Genomic DNA, 23,615 nt, shown 5'->3' with positions numbered 1-23,615 from the left:
TTAAACATTACAACTAAAACCCTACGCATTAAGCATTGAACTTTAGGCATTACGTACTACGCATTGCACACATTACACCTTAAACCTTACCATGTACGCATCACGTATTAAACATTACACTTTACGCATTATACGTATTAAACATTGTACAAGTTTAAAGGTAGGGAGATTCCCCTCATACTCTGCAAAATGATTCTAAGGATATAACTTAATACACTTAAAAAGGTTTGAACCCAAAAAGTTAATTAATTACCTACTGATTAGCTAAAATCAACGTGCATGTTCACCTACGAAACGACAGTTTTTTCACTAATATGAAAATTTCGTGACGTGAAGGAGGGACTTTTTATTTTCCCTTTAATTTTCTTATTTCGGACTGCCAACTACACAAGGCATTACTGTTTGGATCTGAGGGTAACAGGTTCTTCCAGGGTGTCGATTTGATAAGACCACATCTTCGTCATACAAAATGCTATGAGGATGTCGATTTCACCTAAAGACGCACAAAGTTTCAAGCATTTTTTGTTTGTAAAGCAATCAACTCAAGCTACTGGAATATCCCTTTAACACACCGAAAAGATAAAAACAACCAGTATCAATTAATGCAGCATAGAAAAATTTATTTGTACTGTTGTCTCTTAAATTAAAGAAAATGAGATTGGAAGACATGATGAATTTTGAGGGTCTCTTGCAGACATCAAACTCATTTACAGTTTACGTCAAAAGTTAAAACGCTACTCATGCATATTTTCAAAAATATGATCAAATAATTTAAAGTTAAAATTGTTCTCATATACACATGTTTTCATACATAAACAGCCCGTGCTAAATGGAAATTGTTCAATCGGGCTTTGAGAACAGCACATTATTTAAAAAGGTATCTTTAAATATGTACAACGTAGAGATGGTGGCTCAAACCAGGATAATCACATATATGCGGTACTTGTTATCGCCTATGATTGTTACAGTTAGTTCTTAATTAGCATTGCTGCCCTCTGTAAGAAACGCATATCTCTTTACATGTGCTGTTAGTGGCTGCTAACTTCAGTCAGTTATGCGACTACTTATGAAGAGTAAAATTTAACATCTAATAATCTTCCTTACTAAGATAAAGTTGCCAATAATTCAGTACCCTCTCAACTGTTTTTTCAGTGTGAAATTAAAAAGATGTGGGCAGAACAAAGAAACTCTGCTCCTCGTCTGTCAATAAACACTTGCTCATATCAAAATAATAAATGTAAATTTTTTTTTAAATTCACTAGTTCCAATATCTATTACGGAAAAAAAATGTGAAAAGGCAAGTCACGTTGTTTTTAAAATATTTTGCGATAGTGTAGTGTTAATTAACACTACACTATCGCAAATAGGACTTTTAAGTCCCAGTGTTGTAATAAATTGGTAGGCTATAGGCAACTGTATATTAATTAATATGATTAATCAGCAACATGTTGAAGCAAGTTGCTTAATTAATAGGTACCTTCAAGGCCCAATGACTTGACTAGGCTCTTGATTGGTTGGTAAATAAATCCTTAGACTGCAAGGAAATTGGAGACTGTTTGAGTACATTAATAATGAAGTACAGGTTGGATTTAAACGGGCAATAGCTATTCTGCATTTGCGAACGTTGGAACTCCTGGAAGATTTCCAAAGATAAAAAAGTTATTGCATATGGATGTCACAAAAGGAGAATCAACAGGTTAAAGGTCATTATGACTCATGTATTAAAGTTTACTTAACATTATTGCATATAGCCAAAACAATTTTTACAACATTTTGCGATGGTGTTGTGCTTAAGTCCCAGTGTTGTAATATATTGGTAGGCTATAGGTTAGGCAATATGCAGCTGTATATGTCGCAGCAACATGTTGAAGCATGTTGCTTTATTAATACCTTTAAGATCCAAATATAGAATAACAAATTGTTTGGCCAACTTTGGGATATGCATTGAAGGTTTCCAATTGGTAATGCATGAAAGCGACCATCTTAGGGTGCAAGGAAATTGTAATCTGTTAAGAGTAGGCCTACGTTAATAATGAAGTACACAGTTGGATTTAAACAGGCAATAGCTATTCTGCATTCGCGAACGTTGGTACTGCCTGGAAGTATTCCAAAGGTAAAAATGTTATTGCATATGGATGTCAAAAAAGAGAAATCCTCAAGTTAAAGGACATTTTAACTCATTATCCCAGAAACTTATCTAAAAAAAAGAAAACCCTTCTATGTATAAAATTTTACTTATCATTATCGTATATAGTCAAAACTACTTTTACAAAACATAACACAGCCGTAATCACATGCATTAATAATCCCCAGCCTCATAACTATTACACAAAACATAATGAAAATAATAATAATGATAAAAAATATAGTAATATCAAAAGAATTATGCAATCATGTCTAATTACATTTAATTGAATTTGTGTAGTACTGCTCCAAATCTGAGTTAGAATTGTCAACATATCTTCATGCATACTCAATACTGAATGTATAGTACAAACACTGACTAGTATTAACACTGAATCACTAGTGCAAACACTGAAAGTTTAGTGCAAACACTGAATCACTAGTGCAAACACTGAAAGTTTAGTGCAAATATGGACAGACTAGTATAAACACTGAATCACTAGTGCAAACACTGAATGACTAGTATAAACACTGAATCACTAGTACAAACACAGAAAGTTTAGTGCAAACACTGACTGACTAGTATTAACACTGAATCACTAGTACAAACACAGAAAGTTTAGTGCAAACACTGACTGACTAGTATTAACACTGAATCACTAGTACAAACACAGAAAGTTTAGTGCAAACACTGACTGACTAGTATTAACACTGAATCACTAGTGGAAACACTGAAAGTTTAGTACAAACACTGTATGACTAAGATATACAATGAATGACTAGTATAAACACTGAATGACTAGCATAACTGCTCAATGAATAGTGTAAACACTGAATGACTAGTATAAACACTGAATCACTAGTGTAAACCATATATGTGTAGTGCAAACACTAAATGACTGGTATAAACACTGAAACACTAGTGTAGAGACCGAATGTTTAGTGCAAACACTGAATCACTAGTGTAAACACTGAATATTTAGTGCAAACACTGAATGTTTAGTATTAACACTAAATGACTAGTATAAACACTGAATCACTAGTGTAAACACTGCATGTTTAGTGCAAACAATGAATGACTAGTCTATACAATGAATGACTTGTATAAACACTAAATAGCTAGTTTAAATACTGAATGCCTAGTGTAAATACTGAATGTCTAGTGAAACACTGAATGACTATGGCAAATGCTGAATGCCTAGTGCAAACACTGATTGACTATGGCAAACGCTGAATGCCTAGTGCAAACACTGAATGCCTAGTGCACACACTGAATGCCTAGTGCAAACAATGATTGACTTGTGCATGCAGTGAGTGACTAGTGCAAACACTGAAGGAATACTGCAAACATTGAATGCCAAAAGAAATGCTGAATACCTAGAGCACCCACTGAATTTGGTTTTTGCAACAATGAATGCCCAATTGCAACCCCATTAGCACTGCACCCTGCCACTGCAAAACACTGACTGCCTAGTGCTAACAATGAATGCCCAATTGCAACCCCATTAGCACTGCACCCTGCCACTGCAAAACACTGACTGCCTAGTGCTAACAATGAATGCCTATTGCAACCCTTTTAGCACTGCACGATGCCACTGGAAACAATGACTGCCTAGTGCTAACAATGAATGCCTATTGCAACCCTTATAGCACTGCACGATGCCACTGGAAACACTGACTGCCTAGTGCTAACAATGAATGCCTATTGCAACCCTTTTAGCACTGCACGATGCCACTGGAAACAATGACTGCCTAGTGCTAACAATGAATGCCTATTGCAACCCTTATAGCACTGCACGATGCCACTGGAAACACTGACTGCCTAGTGCTAACAATGAATGCCTATTGCAACCCTTATAGCACTGCACGATGCCACTGGAAACACTGACTGCCTAGTGCTAACAATGAATGCCTATTGCAACCCTTATAGCACTGCACCCCTCCCACTGAATTCACAGGCTCCTAAAGACCAAAGAACAAGCACAAGAAACTGGAAAGAATACTCAGATTCTCATCAGATGGTAAATATTGAAACCAACAGTGTCATGGTATCATACAACTCCAAGCCTAGTAAAGTAAACTCATAGCAACGAAATTCTGATCTGCTAAAATTAATGTTACATTTGGGGAGGGATGGCTATTTGTTGTTGCCTGGCATTCACTGCAGGGGTTAAGGAGCCGGGGGGCACGTGCCCCCCCCCACTTTCTTCCAAAATAGCAAATGTGCCCTACTGGCAAATAAATTGTGCACCTTTGATGAAGAACTGTCTTTTGGTTATCTTAAGCCTTTGTTAATTTTAATATTTTAATTTAATTATTTATTTTTAGTCTGTACATGCTATTTTGTACAATGGCATCCCATATCTTTTTGTAGCATGGTTACATGATAATAAACAATCTCAATTTGACAGCATACTAACACATCATATATATTTAAGTGATATGGCCCGTGTGTATTGGTTTATAGCATAACGAGTGGTGGTTGTGGAATGAAAAAGTGCCCCTCTGATGTTGTGACCACCGCCCACTTTTTGGAAGCTTGCTACCCCCCTGAGTGGAAGGAAATGACATGTCAGAGAGGAGTGGCAATGCAAATACTCTACAACAGGTAAAGAGTACTTTACCACCCAGCTAAAAGTAAACTTTCCAGATATTTCAAATTTGGTAAATTACAAAATATATTTAATCGCCGCAAGAAAGGTGACCGAACGGCTCTTTTGGCACAAGCTTTGAATGAAACTGCGGTAGACATTCTGCATATCCTTATTATGACTATTACAAATGAACCTTGGTAACATCTTGTGACCTCGTGTGATGTCATCACTGATCTTTTGCGTCGCTATTTATTAGATGCTCTTGGTCGTTATTCTCTGTGCCAGGTGGTTCCTGCTCTTTGTACCACACGTAGTGCTGGAGGATGAAGACAATGTCGAAACAAATGGAGAACAAACCCAGACCAAACTTAGTCGGGTCCAAGAAGAAGGAGCTCCAGTCATCTGGGGGGGGGGGGGAGAGGAGAAATAAAAAACATTAGACCCTGTAGAAGTTCATGAACATTAAAATAACATGAAGATCTGAGAAGGAGTATACCATATATCATCATGTACTGAGGATGACCAAAATTTTAAATATTTATATATATACATTGTTTAAATATAAATATACGAGAAGACTGATATTAAAGGGTATAATTCCAGTTGAAGCCAAATTCCATAGTCCCAAAACTTTGCTGTAACTTTTTTCCCGACCACCCAAGCACAAAAAGCATCCTTGTAGCAGGTTTTATGACAAAGATACAAACTTTCAAAATTCTTAGAGAGCTAATGCAAATTATGAATGAGGCTAGACCAAGTATGGTTCAAGACAAATTATGAATGAGGCTAGACCAAGTATGGTTCAAGACAAATTATGAATGGGGCTCGACCCAAGTATGGGGCACAACAAACTATAAATGAGGCGTAACCCAAGTATGGGTCTTGACAAACTATAAATGAGGCATAACCCAAGTATGGGTCATGACAAACTATGAATGGGGCTCGACCAACAACAGAAATCTGAATATTTACATTTATCGTTTATATATTTTTTAACTTGCCAACAGAGGTAGATGAAGTTGATTTAGTTACAATCAATAGACCATAGTCCAAGCTAGCATGAATTTTCAGCTAGGATATCTCTCCCAACTTGAACAAGACTTTTCTTAACCTGTTCAGGGGAGTTGTTCCTTCACAAAGATCTCTGTCATATAAAGCCAAAGGTGACGGTTGGGGTTCTGTCCCCTTTTAATGATATCTTTGTTTTACTTACTGTAATTATATGATATTAATATCATTTGTAGAATGCTGTAGGAACCACCCGTGAAATCTAGTAACACATTCCCAATGCTCCACCCATCTGTGCTTTTCCTTTTGAAGTTCATCCAAACCTAGGAAAAGAGAAAGAAAAAGCAACAAAATGATGATCAGGTAGTTTATTTTTATGACGCTTGAGCGACCAGGAAAGTGTGAGATGCCCAAAAGGGCTTATGGAAAACAACTCTCATGTCGAGTGGCTACCAATTTAATATTTAAACTCAAATTTAGAATCGTTTTAAAGTCATTTCATATGGGTAAACCGTAGATTGCTCTTGGATGAAAATCCCGCCTTACTATGACCCCGCCGGGGTTAAAACCCTGAACCTCTCAATCGCTAAGCCTCATTGCTTCAAATACCACCGCCTTTATCCACTCGGCCACAGCACCGGTTGGATGTGAAATAGCAAAATAAAACTCATATCCTATTTGTATCAAATTCGTTTCGGTTGCTGAGATATATCAAGTTTGAAATTTATTCACTCTTTTCAGAGTACACTAAAAGAAGATGGCAAGATAACATTTCACGTCGTAAAGAACTTTACGTACCACGATAGCCCATCAGTGGCTTGGTGTAACTTTGAAATGAGACGAGGCAAATGATGGATACAGGGATGTAAGTGCAGCCCAAAAAAAAAACCGGAAAAAATATTCGGAGACCCCAGGTGAATGCCGTCCTAACACATCCTACTCCTAGCTCTGACTACTTACACACTATCGTTATGTTAGGCTAGCTCAGAAGTATTAGCGCTAACACATCTTACCCCTAGTTCTTACTACTTACACACTATCGTTATGTTAGGCTAGCTCAAAGTTACGAATACGTCGCAGCGAACTACGGAATAAAAAACAGTCTCACATTCGAATGCGATCACAAATATCGACTTTCATATGCGTATCCCGTAGATTTCCACCGCTCACAAATATCACAAGCGTTAATTCCAAAACTTATGTCGAGCACCAGCAGTTACGAAGATATTAATTAGCAGTCCAATCAACATGAATAAGGCAAGGTTTTTCAACGACAGAAATGAGCTATAGCGATTTGAAGTTCGCACGTACGCAACGATATTCACATGGCACAATGTTGTACAGTGCAATGCGATGATGCGAAACTGGAAATGGTATTTTGAGTGATCGATGAGTGAAAATTGAAGTTAGCTTGCTACAACGGGCAAGGCATTTTTTGCCGCGTTGTGTCTTTGATATTCGAACAATTTTGTGGAACTTTATTGGAATTTGAGAAAAAAAACGGATTTCCATAAAAATACGGAAGACTTATTGGAATTAAAAAAAAAACGGATTTCCGTAAAAATCCGGAAGACTTACATCCCTGTGGATAATCGCTGAGCAAACCTTTTACAGGTACCAGCAGTAAATTTGAAATAAATTTGAAGGACACTATCGGTGCAAAAATTTCAAAGTTTTACAAGGTTATCTGATGGTGAAAATTCCTTATTTCTCATGATGATTGAATACCCATAGAAATCCATCAATAAAATTAATCCTTTGAAACCCCTTCGTCATTTTTCATCTAAAAGCTGTCCGACAGTCTCATTGGCATACAGACAGGATTTCAAAGACTAAGGGGTAGGAGCCAGATTCAAAGTCTCGCCCAACTGTAAGGGCAGGGACTTTTTAATGGGCCTGTGAGATCGGATTGTGGATGAAGGATTTCACAATAAGAGGGTATTTGAGGGCTTTTTTTAAACGCAATATGAAAACTTATATATTTTGTTTAATTGTCTGATACTTGTTTGTCTATCTTTTTGCCGTCCTTTTTGTGCTTTTGGATGTCTACCATTTTTCTACTTCATGATATTGTATGTGTGTTTTGTATTGAGGGCTCCTCTGGAAAGCAGTGCTTCTGGACTGAGCAGGACTACCCTCATTAGGGATGACAAATTGACAATAATAAAAAAACATAAATAAAAAGAAAAAAAGGCCAACTCCCAGGTTAGGGGGTCTTGTGGTGCTCACCCAGCAAAAAAAAAAAGTTTAAAAAGTCAAATGGTGCATTCTGAGGCATATTTTAGACTATAAATTAGGTCTTTTTTTAAGGTCTTAATGCATGGTTGTACTAATAAATACTGAACCCCCCTCCCTCCCCTCCCTCCCTCCCCCTCCTCCTCCCTCCCCCTCCCTCCTCCTCCCTCCCCCGACTCCTCACTTGTGTTAATATGCCACTGTATAGTTGTCTGAACAAAAGATCACTCACCTGTGGAACATACTTTATGAGGGTGACACCAAGTTTGATGTACGAGATGAACGTCACAAATTCGAGCCACGTTAGCACACTTTGACTCGAGACGGCTGTTATGATCAGTGTTACAGTTACAAACATCCAAGCGATACTTTGAAGAATCCAGCAGACCGTCGTGACTTTCTGACCGCCTCTCTGTGAAAAGGAAACACACACATGGGAGATGAACAGGGGATTTATCATAGGGACCATTATGATCTTTCCTGCCTATAATAGCAAATACCACTCCGGTCCGATATCTACCCGAGTTGGTAATGCTAGCCATACTGAACGCTCCTCTGCACAAACTCATGATTGAACACACAGTGTTCTACGTCAGTGGTCAAGCCAAATTTGTCTTCACACACAGGAAAGTAGTGCCGGCCATTAGAGTACTTGTGTTGACAATCATACAGGTGACTGGTCAACTAATTCGGTGCACTCAAGGATGAATCTTATTGGCAGTATTTGGGGTAGTTTGCTATCAAGTAACAAATGATTAATGCTCGAGTGAATTAGAGGACTGTTTTTCTTCTATAGGCAGGCTTTACTTTTTTTATTATTGTTATTATAATATTATTATTATCAAGATACCAAAAAAGAAGTCAAAATAGTAGACAGAAGAAAGAGATTACTTTTTATTCCAGGGGCTTTTTTTTAGTTTCTTTCGTGTAATGTTTTGTCTCTGCAAAGTGCTGAAGATTTCAGTCCTCTGGAGTTGTTGTTCAGCGTTGATATAAATGTATTACTTTCCCTTAGTATTTACTATTAAACTAAGATACCGAACAAAGAGGTCAGAATAAACTAGATTGCACTCTTTATCTAGCTATGTAGTGATGCTCAAACCACCTCGATTATGATAATCAGCAGTCCATAGTACCAAAAGAGAAATGAAATCAAAAATGAAATCAAAATGAAATCAAAAATGAAATAAAGTGTCCAGCAGAAGGGGGACGAGGGTCAATAACAGTGTCTATTGGCTGTGGAAGCACACTGCAGTTATTTGTTGGCTGGAATTCATGTTTCAAATTGTCCTCTGACAAATAGGTAAACTTTGTCACTTGTACAATTCAAGAGATACAGCACCGAAATAGACTGTCGTATATATGACCACCGCCGACCTCAAATGACCTTTACATCTTTCATCCAACAAAATAGGATTATTGTACTCATAACAGTGACATGTCACACACACACACGTATACACGCACACACTTTCCTGCTATTATGAACCACAGGTCATCCATGGGTTTCCCTTCTCTTTGATACGAACCAACTTACCTCGTAAATGAAAGTTTGAAAGATGGTGACGCATGTAATGAAGAATGCGTGTATAGTAAACACAACATCATTCAGCTGTACTGGAATTACACTGTACTTATGTTGTTTTGTATATTCTTCCTGAAAAATAAAAATCAAGACATAGGTAATGGTAGAGATGGAGGGAGATTGAAAAGAAAGGGTGTGGATTAGGTGTAACAGAGCCAGAATTGGTGTTTGAGGGTAAGGTTGGGGTGGGGTAGGGGGGTGGGGGAAAGGGGCTTGGGTTAACAGAACAGTAGGCTTGGTGCTTCAAGTGTTATCAATGCCTTGTACTAACATTTCTTGGAAGATAAACTTTGATTCAATATTAAATTAACAAATGCATCGCATTTATCATTTTTCTTCGACTCAAGAAAAATGATCTTATCTTTGGGGCAGACAAAGTATTCAGTATATTGGAGGAGAAACTTGGAGGTGCAGCCCAGGTGTTCATTCTTACGGTCATGGGTACCAGACTGTACTTCAAGCTTTGACATTTTGAGTTCTTCTTATGGGTGTCTTCCAAAGAGAAATGATTTCCTGAATTTTGTAATGCTATCATCATATTTCAGGCCTTTATTTACCTTGGAAGTTCTTAGAGGTATTTTAGTTTACCTGACCAGTGTCAAGGTGAAAAAGGGCCTTGGAGAACCAACATCTTTCGATACTTAAGTTGAGCAATGTGGTCGGTAGGCTATTAGGCTGCTCGAGCTTAGGTCCCTTAGGGACCACACAATTCCTACTTAGTGCAGGATTGTGGGCAGATTTGATTTGATGGACCTGATCGAAATATTTCGAAGGATTTGAACCCGTTGGGCCAATTATAAAATATGGCTGCTTCAGAATTTCCCACAAAGAACTGTTCTTCTTGAATGGCAGGATGATGGAGGTGGGAGGGGGAGGGGGGATTGTGAGGGGAAGGTAAGAAGGGTGTTTCCCTTCTTTACAATTAAAGCCAGCTGAGGTGCCATACCTTGATCTCGTCAATCCAGTAAAGACCAACATTAAATATTCCATACGCTAGGAAACCAGTGAAGTTGTAGCTCAGGAAATCAAAGCTTAGTCCCACAACACTGCAGAAAGAACATATAATATATTTATGGTTCTGACTTATACTGTGCCCACATTTTAATTATGGTAAAAAAGCATTGTTCTATACGGTATATACAGAAAGATTTACCAAAGTCGTTATACATGAGCACTTTATCAATTTATTACTGTTATTATCCCCTGCTGTGTTCTGTTTATCACAATATGGTTCACTTCGGAACTTGTTAACTTGTGTAGAAAAGAGATGTAAACCGTATTCTATTTGTAAAAGTGAAAGACTTTTTGCAGTGCATTGTAACTTTTCTTCTAAACTGTACGTTAAGTGATGATATGGCAGGACTGGGTCAAAATTAGTGAGTTGAAATAACAAAGGTTAGCTTGACAACTTCATGATTGGGAAGTTGGGAACAACCAGGATGTCTGCAGTGAGTAGTCCAGAGGTGGAGGACCATAGGTGTAAATGTTATCAATCTTCTACACATCTGCAGGTGGATGGAAAATGCACTTACTAAAGCAGACCGAACATTTAGTAAGAGAGTGGCTACTGTAAGAATAAAATTTCCGGCCTCTCAATGTGAGGCGTGAGATTCTTCATGCAGTGCTATACAGATTAAGCAATTTCTATCAAATATGAGATCTTAAAGTCTCAATACCTGTTTGATGGTCAAAGTGCACCACAAAAGTTTTGCACTTATTAAATTCATGCAACAATTGCAACCCCTGTATGATGTCAGAATATGAGAGGGGTAATTTTAATATCTCAAAGTTTGTACTGGCAGTATTAGCTTCATGCTATTGACTGCAGACATCTGCATATTAACATATTGCAGACTTGGTTGGTTTTAATGATTTTCTTTTTCCATATGTTGTGTTGAAGAGAACCCTACCAGTAGAATGTAAGGGAAATTAAAAATCTGAACACATTCTACTTTGCTAGCCTGGATAGTATCACAGTTGTTGTGAATGCACACAAATATCACAAGAATGTGTGCAGCTAGCAGCCCTGCATCTTTCTGCATTTGAATCAGATATGATTGGACTTTATTGAATGTAAGTAAGCCTGATTTTTATAGAGTAACAAAACCCTGTACATACAGAACAGAGTTGTGTCGAGATAAACTCGGGACTCAGAGAAGAATAAGAGCAAACGACTCGACTGGACCTTTAAACGAATCGATTCATTCAAATGTTGCTGCACTGTAACATATGCAAGCTATTTGCAGTACTATCTGCATAGCACACACTGATTCATAGAGCCTGGACATTCCCACACATTTAAGTCTCTTCAAAAAATTTCACTCTCACTTCCTTGCGGGAAGATGGGTTGACTTTTAACTTGATTCTTTGAACGAACGGCTGCGGTGCTTCCATGAACACCAAAAAACAAGATGTGCTGAAATTTGCTAATCAATCTAATCAATTACACATTGATCAACACAGTATTAATTATTTCATCTGTCATAAGAGATGGGGAACTTCACTGACCAAAAAACAGGTGAAACCTTCTGTGCTGAATCCCAACTTCTGAGTACAAAGCACAGATTGTTCCCCTCGGTTATCAGAGGCAGGGTAATGTCAGGGTCAATTACTTCTATGGCGTCTGTACGTACTACACATGATGTCGATGGGTACATATGAATAAATTGTGGGATCTACATGGTGAAGAACTTTGACCTCAGGTCATGGAACGGTGTGTTTAAAGTGGCAATTCTGCCTTGGGTTGTGAAGTTGTGTCATTTCAATCATTTTAAATATATTATGCTCACATATATATTGTTGGATATTCCTCAATGGAAGGGTCCCTCGTAAAATTTTCACTGGTGGACTTCCCCCCCCCCACCCCTAAATTTTGAAGATGTAAGGAAAGACGGGCGATTTAAACCAATTTAAAACACTTTTTTAACATTGTCACATTACACTACAAAAATATTATTTGAAATTCGGCAGTCTAAAGAATTTTGACTCCTTATAGAACCGAAAAACCACAACATGTTGCCTTGTTATAGCGTATACTGTCATTATTATCGCATTTTACTATGAAATCAGACTTTTGGGTGCAGCTTTCTCCCCCTGCAACCCCCTCTGGATACTCCACTGGTGGAGGCCTAGTAATCGTTTCGGTCTTGCGGACCTCGGTCTAGAATACCTTCGGTGCCGCGGACCTTTTTTAATTTCGGTCTCGCCGACCTTCGGTCTCGTGGCCTGTAACCAAAAAAACTGCCATACATCTTTGAACTTGTACAGTATAGCAATCCCACCATTAGGTACAGCATTTCGTGACGAGATACTGGATAAATGATTATTCACCGCTTGATGGCAATATAAGCAACATTCACCCAAATTATGGCATCCAAGGTACTAGTTCTGTAGGCTAGGCTAATGCGCATATATACAAAAACAGCATAGTAGGCTACAGTATATTATTCTCTGATCATGTGAATTTTCAATGAAACAGAATTTCTTGTGACGTCAGGTATCCGTTATGACAATAGTCGAACAGAACGGCAATCCACTTGGTGTTCGTGAGTCCAATGTGTGCGGCAGGGAAGTATAGAACAGACCTAAACACCTAGTACTGTACTTAATTCACAACTTGGCAAAAAATCCATGCAATTGTGTCTGTGCGATTGCAAACACACGTGTGGAACTACTTCATGTAGAAAGAGAAGTTACTAGATGAGACCTTACCTTTTACGCCTGAAATTGAGATAGACTTGCGGATAGAACGAGACACTCCAAGCCACAAAGTAGATCCACCCAATAATGACAGCAATAGTGTCTAATGCTTCATTTTCCATTGAGCTGACGAGCACAAACTCTGACGACACGCTGTCGAAAGAGAGAATTGAAGAGCTGACCGTTTAACACAACGTTTGGGATTAATTAACAGAAGACAAACAAACTTCATTACTTTTCTTTTGTTAATTGTATTCGTCTTAGTAATTAATTTTTACTAAATATTTTGGTATTTTACTTAAGTAAACTTTATTAATATTCTTATGTGAATATTTAAAATAATAACAAGAAACACACAAAAACCCAACCAGAGCAAGCACTGTTAAGTGAAACTATTTCAGTAGCTGAGGACAGACATTCAAACTTGATGATAAATTATTTGATACGAAAGTGAAAAAATCCAGACTAAGATTTGGCAAAGAATTGTGGCGGTGAACAGTTAATTCTGCACACGTAAATAAAATAGATCTCCTTGCGTAGCATACTTCTTCAGAACTATGTACGTAAAATTCTCTACTTTGATTGGGTATTCTCGAATTGAACAAGACAGGTAACATTTGAATGCATTTGAGTTAACAACAACCTGCAAGAAAGCTGCAAGCAACAAATGTTAATCGTATTTATCCGCAACGACTTGGTATTATCTGTACTAGTTCAGCTCTTGCAACATAGGCACTTGTAACGTTCTTATTGTGGCATGGCATTATATACTATGGCCGTGTATGGCATATATTACATGTTTGGATGATGATAAACCAGGGCTAGGAAATCGACCAAACAGTTTTTAATAGACCGGAGGGTGTTACATTTGCAATGATAGACTATAGACCTACGTGTATTCATTAGATTAATCGTCACATTAGGCCTTCTGATGTTCCATATGTTTGTAAAATTACACTAACTAGGCGAGGATACAGTAATGTTAACATGTTGTTCAATTTGACCAATCAGTGTCCAGGACTCTGTATTCTGTCACGTCCGAAACAGGCGTGATTCGTGATTGACAGCTTAGTTCTGATGGTTTTAGTCATCATTTTTTTGTTTATATTGCAGGCACATGCTAGCTACAGTATTGTTCATAAACATTACACAATAGCTCCTAGCTTTGGTCTGTAGACGTTAAAGGCCCAAAAGCCGAACTTGCTTCTTCATGACCGAAATAACTTCAAAAGGGTTGCAGTAACGAAGACCCCTTCATTGAATATGAACAACTGACTAAGTTTGACCTTCATCACGCACTACAATGTCAAGTGTTTGTATACAAATACAGTAATTTTAGTTTTCATGTTGGTTTCACACAGTTCCTACTGTACTATACATACACTGTGTTCAATTATACACATTAAGGCAGCACAGGCTATAAGAATTACACTGTAGGTCTATCTATCTATAGAAAATATCTGTTAAATTTTTAATTTTATTTTGGTCTTTTGTCCTTTCTTTGTCTACTGTGGCTTAATAAGGACATAGGAAATTTTGAGATTTAATGTCAACATTTGGAGATAAAAGGTCAACATTTTGAGATGAAAAGTCAATCTTTGAGATTTCCCGGGCACTTTTTTTCCCATGTCCCTATTAAGCTATCATATTTGTCATTTCCTGTTCAATACAGCAGAAGAGGAAATACTTTTGCTTTCAATGAGTTACATTTACAGCAAAATCCATATATCTGGTTAAAAAACAAGGACTTGCATGACTTACCAGCAATTTCATTCATCTAGGTTTAAAATTATGGTTGGTGTGAATATGTTTTTTTTTTAAAGCTTTGATTGTTTGCTCAAGAATAATGAAATATTTGAAAATGTTTTTTTTTTTTTTTCATTGTCATCATAAGTTATTATTACAATAATCTTTTCAGAAGGTTAAAAGACTTTGTTTGATAGCACATTGCTAACTACCTCCCCCCCCCACCCTCCTGGCCCTCTAAAGAAACTTACTAACATAAAAAATCATAAAAGAAATTAAATTAAACTAAAACAGTTCAGAGAAGTAAAAATGCCAATCAAATTCCACAACAAGAATATTAAAACTAAGTTAAGATTATTAAAAAAAAAAAAATTTTAAATATGAAGAAAATGTCAGAAGCAGTTTAAATGAAAGAGTTTTAAAAAGGAGCTTTCAGACTTTTAGATTTGAGTGGCAAAAGTTAGATTCCATTCTTTTCGAATTTGCCTCAGTAGGCAAGGAACTATTTTCAATACTGTAATATATATAATGTAGTATGCATGACTGGTTGCACTACATGATATGAATACTTACTTGACTTGTGTTGATGACATTTGGATATTCGTTATACCAGCATCTTTGGCGTGAAACTCGACTGGATAAGGCTGGCCTGCTTCCCCTCGCGGAATGGTGATCTAAAAGATCCAAAAAGAGAATTTATTGAGATCGATATGGAAGAAAATCATTGATTTAACCTTATCTATGTGTAGATATATACAGTACAGGCTACAAAGACGATATGTGTAATGCACCCATGGGCACAAGAGTAAAGAGTGCGGGTGGATGGTCACACCACAAAAACCTGTAGTAAGTACTACTAAACGGCCTGGATGCAAAAGTACACAAATTAGAACAGATGTACGCATACATCCATCTAATAGCATGATGCAAGTTAATTTGTACCATCATCATTAATTTATATTTTATAACATGATTATTATTAAATTAATATACTTATATATAATAAATGATATGCAATAATCATATGATGGGTAGAGGAGTCAGAATAAGCAAAGCTTTTCGAGTCTGACCTCTTACAATAAAGAAAGGAAAAGAAATAAAGAAAATAATTAGCAATGTGCTAATTACGAAAGAATAACAGCAACATTAAAGATTGGTCTAAATATGCATATATATGTAAAATGAAGTCGACATCAATTTTTTTCTCAACCTATTTTTAAAAGTATATAAAGTAGTATTCAATTCAGTGAGATTAGATGAGAGTGAATTCCAGAGAGCAACACCGCTTGAACGAATCTGGGACTGTCTAAGTCTAGTTCTTGAATATGGAATGTTTAGAGAATACATCGATCTAGTGTTGTAATGATGCAGATTATATCTATAATGAAAATATGAGTTGTAAATAGGAGGAAGATTTCCATTATTAAACTTAAACATAAAAATACCTAGCTGATAATCAAATAAATCAATAATAGTTAAGACGTTCAGACTCTTAAAAAGAGGACCCGAATGAGCAATATACGGCGCAATACAAATGTGACAAACTGCACGTTTTTGCAGTTTATATAATTTATGCAACAGTGATTTATTTGCACCTCCCCAAGCAAGTAAATTATAATTCAGGTGTGGAAGTATTAGAGTATTATATGAAGTTAATAATGTATCTTTGGAAGAACATGTTTTAATATATAATTCCATTTGCACCGGCAATTTTACTACAGATATGTGAAATATGATTTTTCCAGTTAAGGTTACAATCGATTATAGTACAGAGAAACTTAGTAGTTGACGTGGTTAATACAATAGTGCCATCAATATTGATTGGAATGTTAGTAGTATCATGTAATTTATTGTTGAATATAAGAATACTAGTTTTGAATAAATTCAGAGACAACTTATTTGCATTAAGCCAGTTAATAATATGAGTAAACTCTTTTTCGGCTTCTAAAATTGCATCAGTTATATTATCCTTCTGAAATAAGATCGTAGTGTCATCAGCAAATAAAACAAAGTTACCCTAAGTAGTAGAAGAATGAGAAATATTATTAATGTATAAGAAAAAGAAGTGGGCCTAAAATAGAACCCTGTGGAACACCAACATTACAAATGGACCTTGCAGATGTAACTCCGTTATAATATACATAGTTTATACGATTACTAAGATAACTTTGCAACCAGTTATAGGAAATTCCACGTACTTCATAAGCAAGAAGCTTCTTTATTAAAATAGTATGATCAATGGTGAGATCAATGCTCATTTAATGGTGAGTACTGTATAAGTTAGAAGAAAGTAAAATGGAACACAAAAACAGGGTAAATGTACTGGTTAAAATAATGAGCCCTTTATAGTACTGCAAATAATATAGATTAGCAGTCTTTCGTGTGTCGACATTGTCATGCTCCTGAATAGCAGACGGGATGGCAATTCTTGAGCGAATGATGATTGGGAGTTTCAATCGATCGCTAGCGTATATATTAGAGAGGTGCAGCCTTGTATACAGTACAATATCACAAGTTAAAGGGGGGGGGGTACTCAAGTAATGGAATGGGCAGGCCCACAGTACTTGAGACTGCTCTAGAACAACTGTGTGCTGTGATGCCTAGATGATGATCATGGGTTAACAATAATTACTAGCAATCTGCTAGAATGATAATGTCGCTAGACAAATAATCTTGCCATGTTAAGAGTTTAATACAATCTACATAACTACTGTACTTTAATACAATGCAGCAAACTCGCATACAGTCAACAGTGAGCAATCAATCAACCACACCAGCCTCCATGCCAACTCTGTAGGCTAACTGTAAACAGTATATCTAGACTTTTAGTTTCTAATTTGTACGCTCTGTGACTTAAATTGTGGAACAATTATATTAAATAACAAGAAATGCATGGACAACAAGATGACTGCAGACTTTTAGTTAATATTAAAAAAAATTACATACATACATATATGAAATTTTCAAAATTTTCTTCTTTCAAATCAACATTTTGACACTCAAATACAGCTCATCATGTTGCAATAAAATCTGGTAACAGCTCCCTGGACAGACAAAACCGGTTCAACTTTGTCATTTTGACACATCTACTATGTACAGTGCAATATAGAAAGCAGTACTTAGGACACCTTATCAGTGAGGGCTATACTTGCAAAGTCTGGTAATAAAAGTCTCTCAGAAGTTTTGAGAGAAAAATTGTTTGAGAGAAAAAGTTTTGTGTGCAAAAAAAAAAAGCATATAAATACTTACAAATTATTGTTAACACTTGGGGGTTGACAGTGAAAATTTCTACACGATAATAAACGTTTTGTTGATGAAATTATTGTATCAAAATTTTATCAAATCCTTACCCTCTAGCTTTAATGAAAAGATCAACCGGTGCCACAAATGCACTTGAGTAATAATACTAGATATATATATATATAGCAGTTGTTGCCTACCAATTTAATTGGAGGTAGATGCCCAAAGACCTTTGGGTAATAACTATATTTTCACAGTGTACAGTACTGTGAGAACATATCTGACACTCAGTAGCAGAGGAAAGATCAGCATAAAGTGTGATGTGCTATCATAGATATCATACTTAGCCTTGCAGCCTTTAATACATGGGAACGTATTGATCAGTGACACAAAAACTGATCTACCTGTAGATATAATTTGCTATCATACCAGCAGAAGCCCTAGAAGCAAAGATAGGTAAACTATATGAACGCGCATATAAGTACTATATGGCAGGCACCGGTTAACATTATAAAAGGTTACACACCTAAGATTGTTTATAATCTTCGGGGAGGTCAACGGGCCAATTTGGCTTATGACTATTGATTGATTGATTGATAAGTACTATTTTATTTTATTATTCTATTATTATTCTATGTATATATATATATATTGATATGCATACATATATATATATATATATACATACATACATACATACATACATACATACATATATATACAGTACATATACATACATATATATATATATATATATATATAAATGAAAACGTAATGAAAAGGATTCGAAAGATAATTCAGAACAGTGAAAAAACTTCCAGCCTCCACCGGGGTTTGAACCCGGGCCTCCCGCTTTGTACGCGGACACCCTTACCAACTAGGCCATGGACGCTGATTGTATGTCCAGAGGTTCGAAACTGGTAAGGAAGGTCGTAATTTCACTGTAGGCGTTTGACACCTGTATTGAACAATACTAGTTCTGTTTTTGGTGACAAACTTTGCCTTACTCTAGAGATCAAACATAATGCTAACCAACTCGAAAATCATTTGTGATTCCTAAAGCCCGATCTCGAAAGAGATACTTTGAACAGACTTTATGTTAATGGAATGGAGGTAAAGGAAATTTAAGGCAAATGAATAAATATCAATGAAAACGTAATGAGAAGGAAAATCCAGAACAGTGAAAAAACTTCCAGCCTCCATATATATATAAATATATATACATATATATATATACATGTTTATATATATTGACAATAAGAGTCTGGTTATACACAGGTCTCTGAAAGTGCTCGATTCTCTTTAAGAAGAGCCTGTTATATAAAGATAACATTTGATAAATTGATAATGGATGGTGTTGTCCGGACTAGACAGCCATCCTACAGTGGCAGACAGACTGTTTCATACACACATACAATATACGTGTGCATTCTACTTCTGGTACAACTTTGACAGATATTGATACTTTGACCTGTACACATGTTCCACCTTGGTTTCTTGAAATTCATGCAAAAAAAATTTCTAATGAATTATTTTGTCAATGCATGTTTTTTCAAACAATTGTTTTGACATCGAAATGCGATGTTCAAAATGAGCTCTACTTCTAATGGTCAGAAACAGTTAGTATTCGGGGCAAATTTTTAGCAGTCGTTCCGGACTACCAAATTTCTGTTCAATTTGTGTTCATTCTCGCTTGAAAATTTAACACATTCATGACTGAATAATCTTGAGTAGTAAGTAAAGTTGATGGCATGTTGCCAAACCTGAGGAAGGTAAAATAGAAGAGAGAGGAGGGAGGGAGGGAGAGATGGGCCAGGGGGTGGGGGTAGTGTTGCTAAATGTCAGGGAAAAGATCAGGAAGGCATTCTAGGCAGAACTGCCCACAATCTAGTCTGGAGTTGAAATGTATGAAACAAGAAGACAATATCATGATAGGTTCTCAACCTGCTGTGCACCAGAAAGTTAGAATAGCTATAAAAGTATCACGGTAGCACTGTAAAATTCGATGGAAGTGAATCAACCTATCAAAGTGAATCAATGTGATTAAAGGGAATCAAAGAAACATCTGATGCCGGTAATCTGACCTAGTTTCGAATGAGGTGTAACAGAAGTGTTAGACACCACCATTGATCCCATTAAACACTAGTGTACAGTCAATACAGGCAGCTACGGTCAATATCCACACCACAGTGTATGTAGCAGCGAGGGACATCTCAGCAGGGAGTTGTTCCATAACATTTCCCTGATCTCAGGTCCAGATGAAAGATAACAAGGTATCATGTTCATTACTGTCTGCATTTTGTAGCGACAAGAAAAAACGTCACTTGCAAGCAAGGGAAAGTTACCTTTTTTCAGAGGGCGGCACGCGGTTTGGGTCAAGTCTTCAATGCCTTTAAGTTTAATTCAAATGTGAAGATAGGGGTCATGTATATACTTACGTTGTCTTCAACTGTTAACACATCTTCTGCACTGCTCTGGAAATGAATAACCACACTTCCAGTATTGTTATGACAGAGCGTCACGTTGAATAGACCTTTTGATCCCTTGAGGACCTTGATGGTACCTGGGTGCACGGTAAGATTACCACTGCAGTGAGATTCGCTCACACTGAGTCCAACCAGACAGAGAAGGAACAACAGCCTCATGGGAAGGGACTTCTTGGACTCCATAGCTCAATATCAGCACACTAATATATGCCTTATTATCTACCAAATGTAAAGAAAAAGTTACTGTACATTTAAAGAACGTTCCCCTAATTTTTTGGGGGGCTATGTCCTGACACAAAGCAACAATAAAACTGCATATACGTACAGTTTTTCCATTTTTATATAAATATTAAATGATGCTAGGTTTGTCATGGTTTACAGCTATAACTTATTTTCAGCAATATTCAAACAGCTTTCTGCAAATAGAACAGGCTTCCCCCCCCCCCCCCCCCACAAATCCCCAAATTTTATCAAAATAGCATCTCATTAGTTTGATACACACAGTAGTTGATAACACACACAGTAGTTGATAACACTAACAAAATTACAACAGTCACCATACATAATTGTATTGGCAAATTTGCAAATTTTGTGACATTCTTCTAGGTAGATACCACAATTTTTAAAACCCCCCTCCTTTTTGGGTATCTGTACTTTACACGGCAAGCTGTGACTGTCAGGTTAAGTCTGGTGAGACTGTAATATAACAACACTTATCTCTGCCTTCTATCATCATGACAGTGGGGTAGGAAGAGGTGAATTCTTGTGATTCTTACCACACCATTAACTCCCCATACAATTGGGTATGGTCCCTTAATGAAACCATGTGCTTTGTGGTTACAAGTTACAACAAGTTTTGAAAGGCAGAAAACTATAAAAGCTGCTTAATAATGGTCACTTCAGCTGATAAATGTTCTATCTGCCACTCAATGACAAAATCAGTCCAATTTCTGACAGAATTTCAATATTTTATTTAGGCCTAGGCCTATGTGTAATACTCTTCAGAAAATATTGATAAACCTGGGGTTACAATGTAGGAAGTACATCAACTGAGTCAAGAATTGGAATTAGAAAGGTTTTTTTGGTTTAAATATGACATTGATAAATTCTCTAACGTTAAAATGTACCTATTACTGAACTGTAGCCTGCAGATTATGCCTAGCCTGTAGCCTAGGCCACTAATGTTTGTTTTTCCCTTAGTTTTGACGCCCTCCCTTTTATCGTGGAAGTAGTACCAACGTAATACGAGCAGCCTTGGTCATTGCTATTTGAAAACAAGCTACCTAGTACTTGTTTAAATAACGTAGGGGCCAAAATATTCCTCTTGATTGAAAAATTCATGCAATATACTTTGTAATATAAGTTTTAAACTAATTACCATTTATGAATTGAGAGTAGCCTAGTTCTGTTAAACCTCGTCAGTGTACAGTAAATTACCCAACACCGGAGAATGAAAAACCAAATAACATCATGTGATTGTGAGGTTGAAACAAATACCATATTCGGGAGAGAGATTAGTTACGTTTTGAGCAGCAACCGTGCGTGACCTGTGAAAAGGTACGTTTCTGGTCGATGAGAAAGTGAAACTATTTGATGCCGCAATTTATAATCATATGTGAATATATTAACATGGAGGCACGGTTTTATCTTGAAAATAGTAATAGTCACGTACAATTGTCAATTAAACATTTTGCAGAAAATTGTTCAATTGGCCAGATGGAATGAAGTGAACAGTTAAACATGTCGCAGAAAAATGTTGAATTGACGAGATATGATAAAGTGGTCAATTGAACATTTTGCAGAAAATTGTTCAATTACTCAGATGGGATAAAGTGAACAATTGAACATTTTGCAAAAAATGTTCAAATTGCTCAGTTAAAGCAACTGAGCAATCCAACATTTTTCCGAGTTTTGATAAGATATTATCTTGTTATCTAAACAATTTACTGAAAATGTTGACTTATTGGGGCAAAGTTTTCTTATGTTGATGGCAAATTTAAGCTTCCGTATAAACTAGTTAAAAAAGATGTAGCACTTCTTTTCCAGAGTGGTTAATTTCCCTTTACAGCGTATGGTGTATATTCCCCTTACTTCATCTTGGGCCTTTTACCCACTAGATCAGGATTTCCCTAACTTTATTCCCCCCCCCCCCCATGAACCCCCTGTGCATGGATGTCATAGTTGTCCACGAACCCCCAAGTTTTTGAGACTCGATCTGAGTCATTATTATACTAATACGCATAACAGTGCTTCGTAAAAGATCAAGTTTATAGTGTAATATTGTAATGAAAAAAGAACAAGAGATGAACAAATATTTCATAATTCAGTTATTTATCACATGCACGGTATACGGTACAACTATGGCAACACATGCGTATGGAACGCGAAAAGAGTTTGTCGATAGATACGACTTTTGTACATTACTAAATTATATGATATATCAGATTTTAGTTCAACAAAAAGTTCTCTAGTGTTGACTTTCAGAAACGTCTCATAAACCCCCTGGGATGGTCTCACGCACCCCTGTGGGTTTATGCACCCCAGTTAGGGAACCCTGCACTAGATCAATGACTTCATAATTTCATTTAACATGACTGAAGCTAGTAAACAAACCAATGTGCATGACAATAAACATCGTGAACCCTGAACAAGGTATGAGAAAATTTAACTATACAACCTGTAATTTAGGGTGTGGTGGGAGAGTGGGGAACTTTTCAGTATTTTGTGCAACAGGTACGTTTTTTGAGTCTTATATATTGGTTTTCTTAGTATTTACCAGCCTAATGGGTTTAGCTCCTGTTACTCTTTTTGTTCTTTTCAATTCCGTCCTATTTGTCTATTATGTCTTTGTAATTTTTTTTTTTTTTTGTATTTTGAACAATCTGAGCGCGAATAAAA

At 36.6% G+C, this 23,615-nt stretch overlaps 1 protein-coding gene across 6 annotated transcripts; it reads right to left on the bottom strand.

Annotated features, from left to right (window-relative positions):
• Window positions 1-595: 595 nt before the first annotated feature.
• On the bottom strand, window positions 596-22,255 carry LOC139973214 (cystinosin homolog). 6 transcript variants are annotated; one of them, XR_011795163.1, is made up of 10 exons: window positions 22,096-22,255; window positions 20,670-20,936; window positions 15,565-15,665; window positions 13,258-13,398; window positions 10,493-10,592; window positions 9,499-9,618; window positions 8,194-8,373; window positions 5,932-6,049; window positions 3,667-5,120; window positions 596-3,594 (listed from the first exon to the last, which is right to left on the bottom strand). XR_011795163.1 is itself a non-coding variant. In XM_071979748.1 (9 exons), the coding sequence occupies exons 2-9, from the start codon at window positions 20,898-20,900 to the stop codon at window positions 4,945-4,947; spliced, it is 1,167 nt and encodes a 388-aa protein (XP_071835849.1). In that variant the 5' UTR covers window positions 20,901-20,936; window positions 22,096-22,255; the 3' UTR covers window positions 3,634-4,944. The 6 variants fall into 6 exon arrangements, 1 of the variants encoding a protein (XP_071835849.1); XR_011795168.1 differs by having other exon boundaries at window positions 596-3,362; XR_011795166.1 differs by having other exon boundaries at window positions 3,737-5,120.
• Between the last annotated feature and the right edge of the window lie 1,360 nt (window positions 22,256-23,615).

This window comes from Apostichopus japonicus, chromosome 2 (genome assembly GCF_037975245.1).
Source record: "Apostichopus japonicus isolate 1M-3 chromosome 2, ASM3797524v1, whole genome shotgun sequence".
Classification (NCBI taxonomy): domain Eukaryota; kingdom Metazoa; phylum Echinodermata; class Holothuroidea; order Aspidochirotida; family Stichopodidae; genus Apostichopus; species Apostichopus japonicus.
The sequence above is the reverse complement of the archived record's forward strand: the minus strand, read 5'-3'. Positions and strand labels throughout refer to the sequence as shown.

Coding starts and splice junctions, on each gene's coding strand:
- LOC139973214 (XM_071979748.1), bottom strand. CDS start 20,900: ATGGAGTCCAAGAAGTCCCTTCCCATGAGGCTGTTGTTCCTTCTCTGT. Junction 15,666..20,669: donor TGTTAACAGTTGAAGACAAC/GTAAGTATATAC, acceptor TGGATCTTTTAG/ATCACCATTCCGCGAGGGGA. Junction 6,050..8,193: donor TCATAAAGTATGTTCCACAG/GTGAGTGATCTT, acceptor CTCTTTTCCTAG/GTTTGGATGAACTTCAAAAG.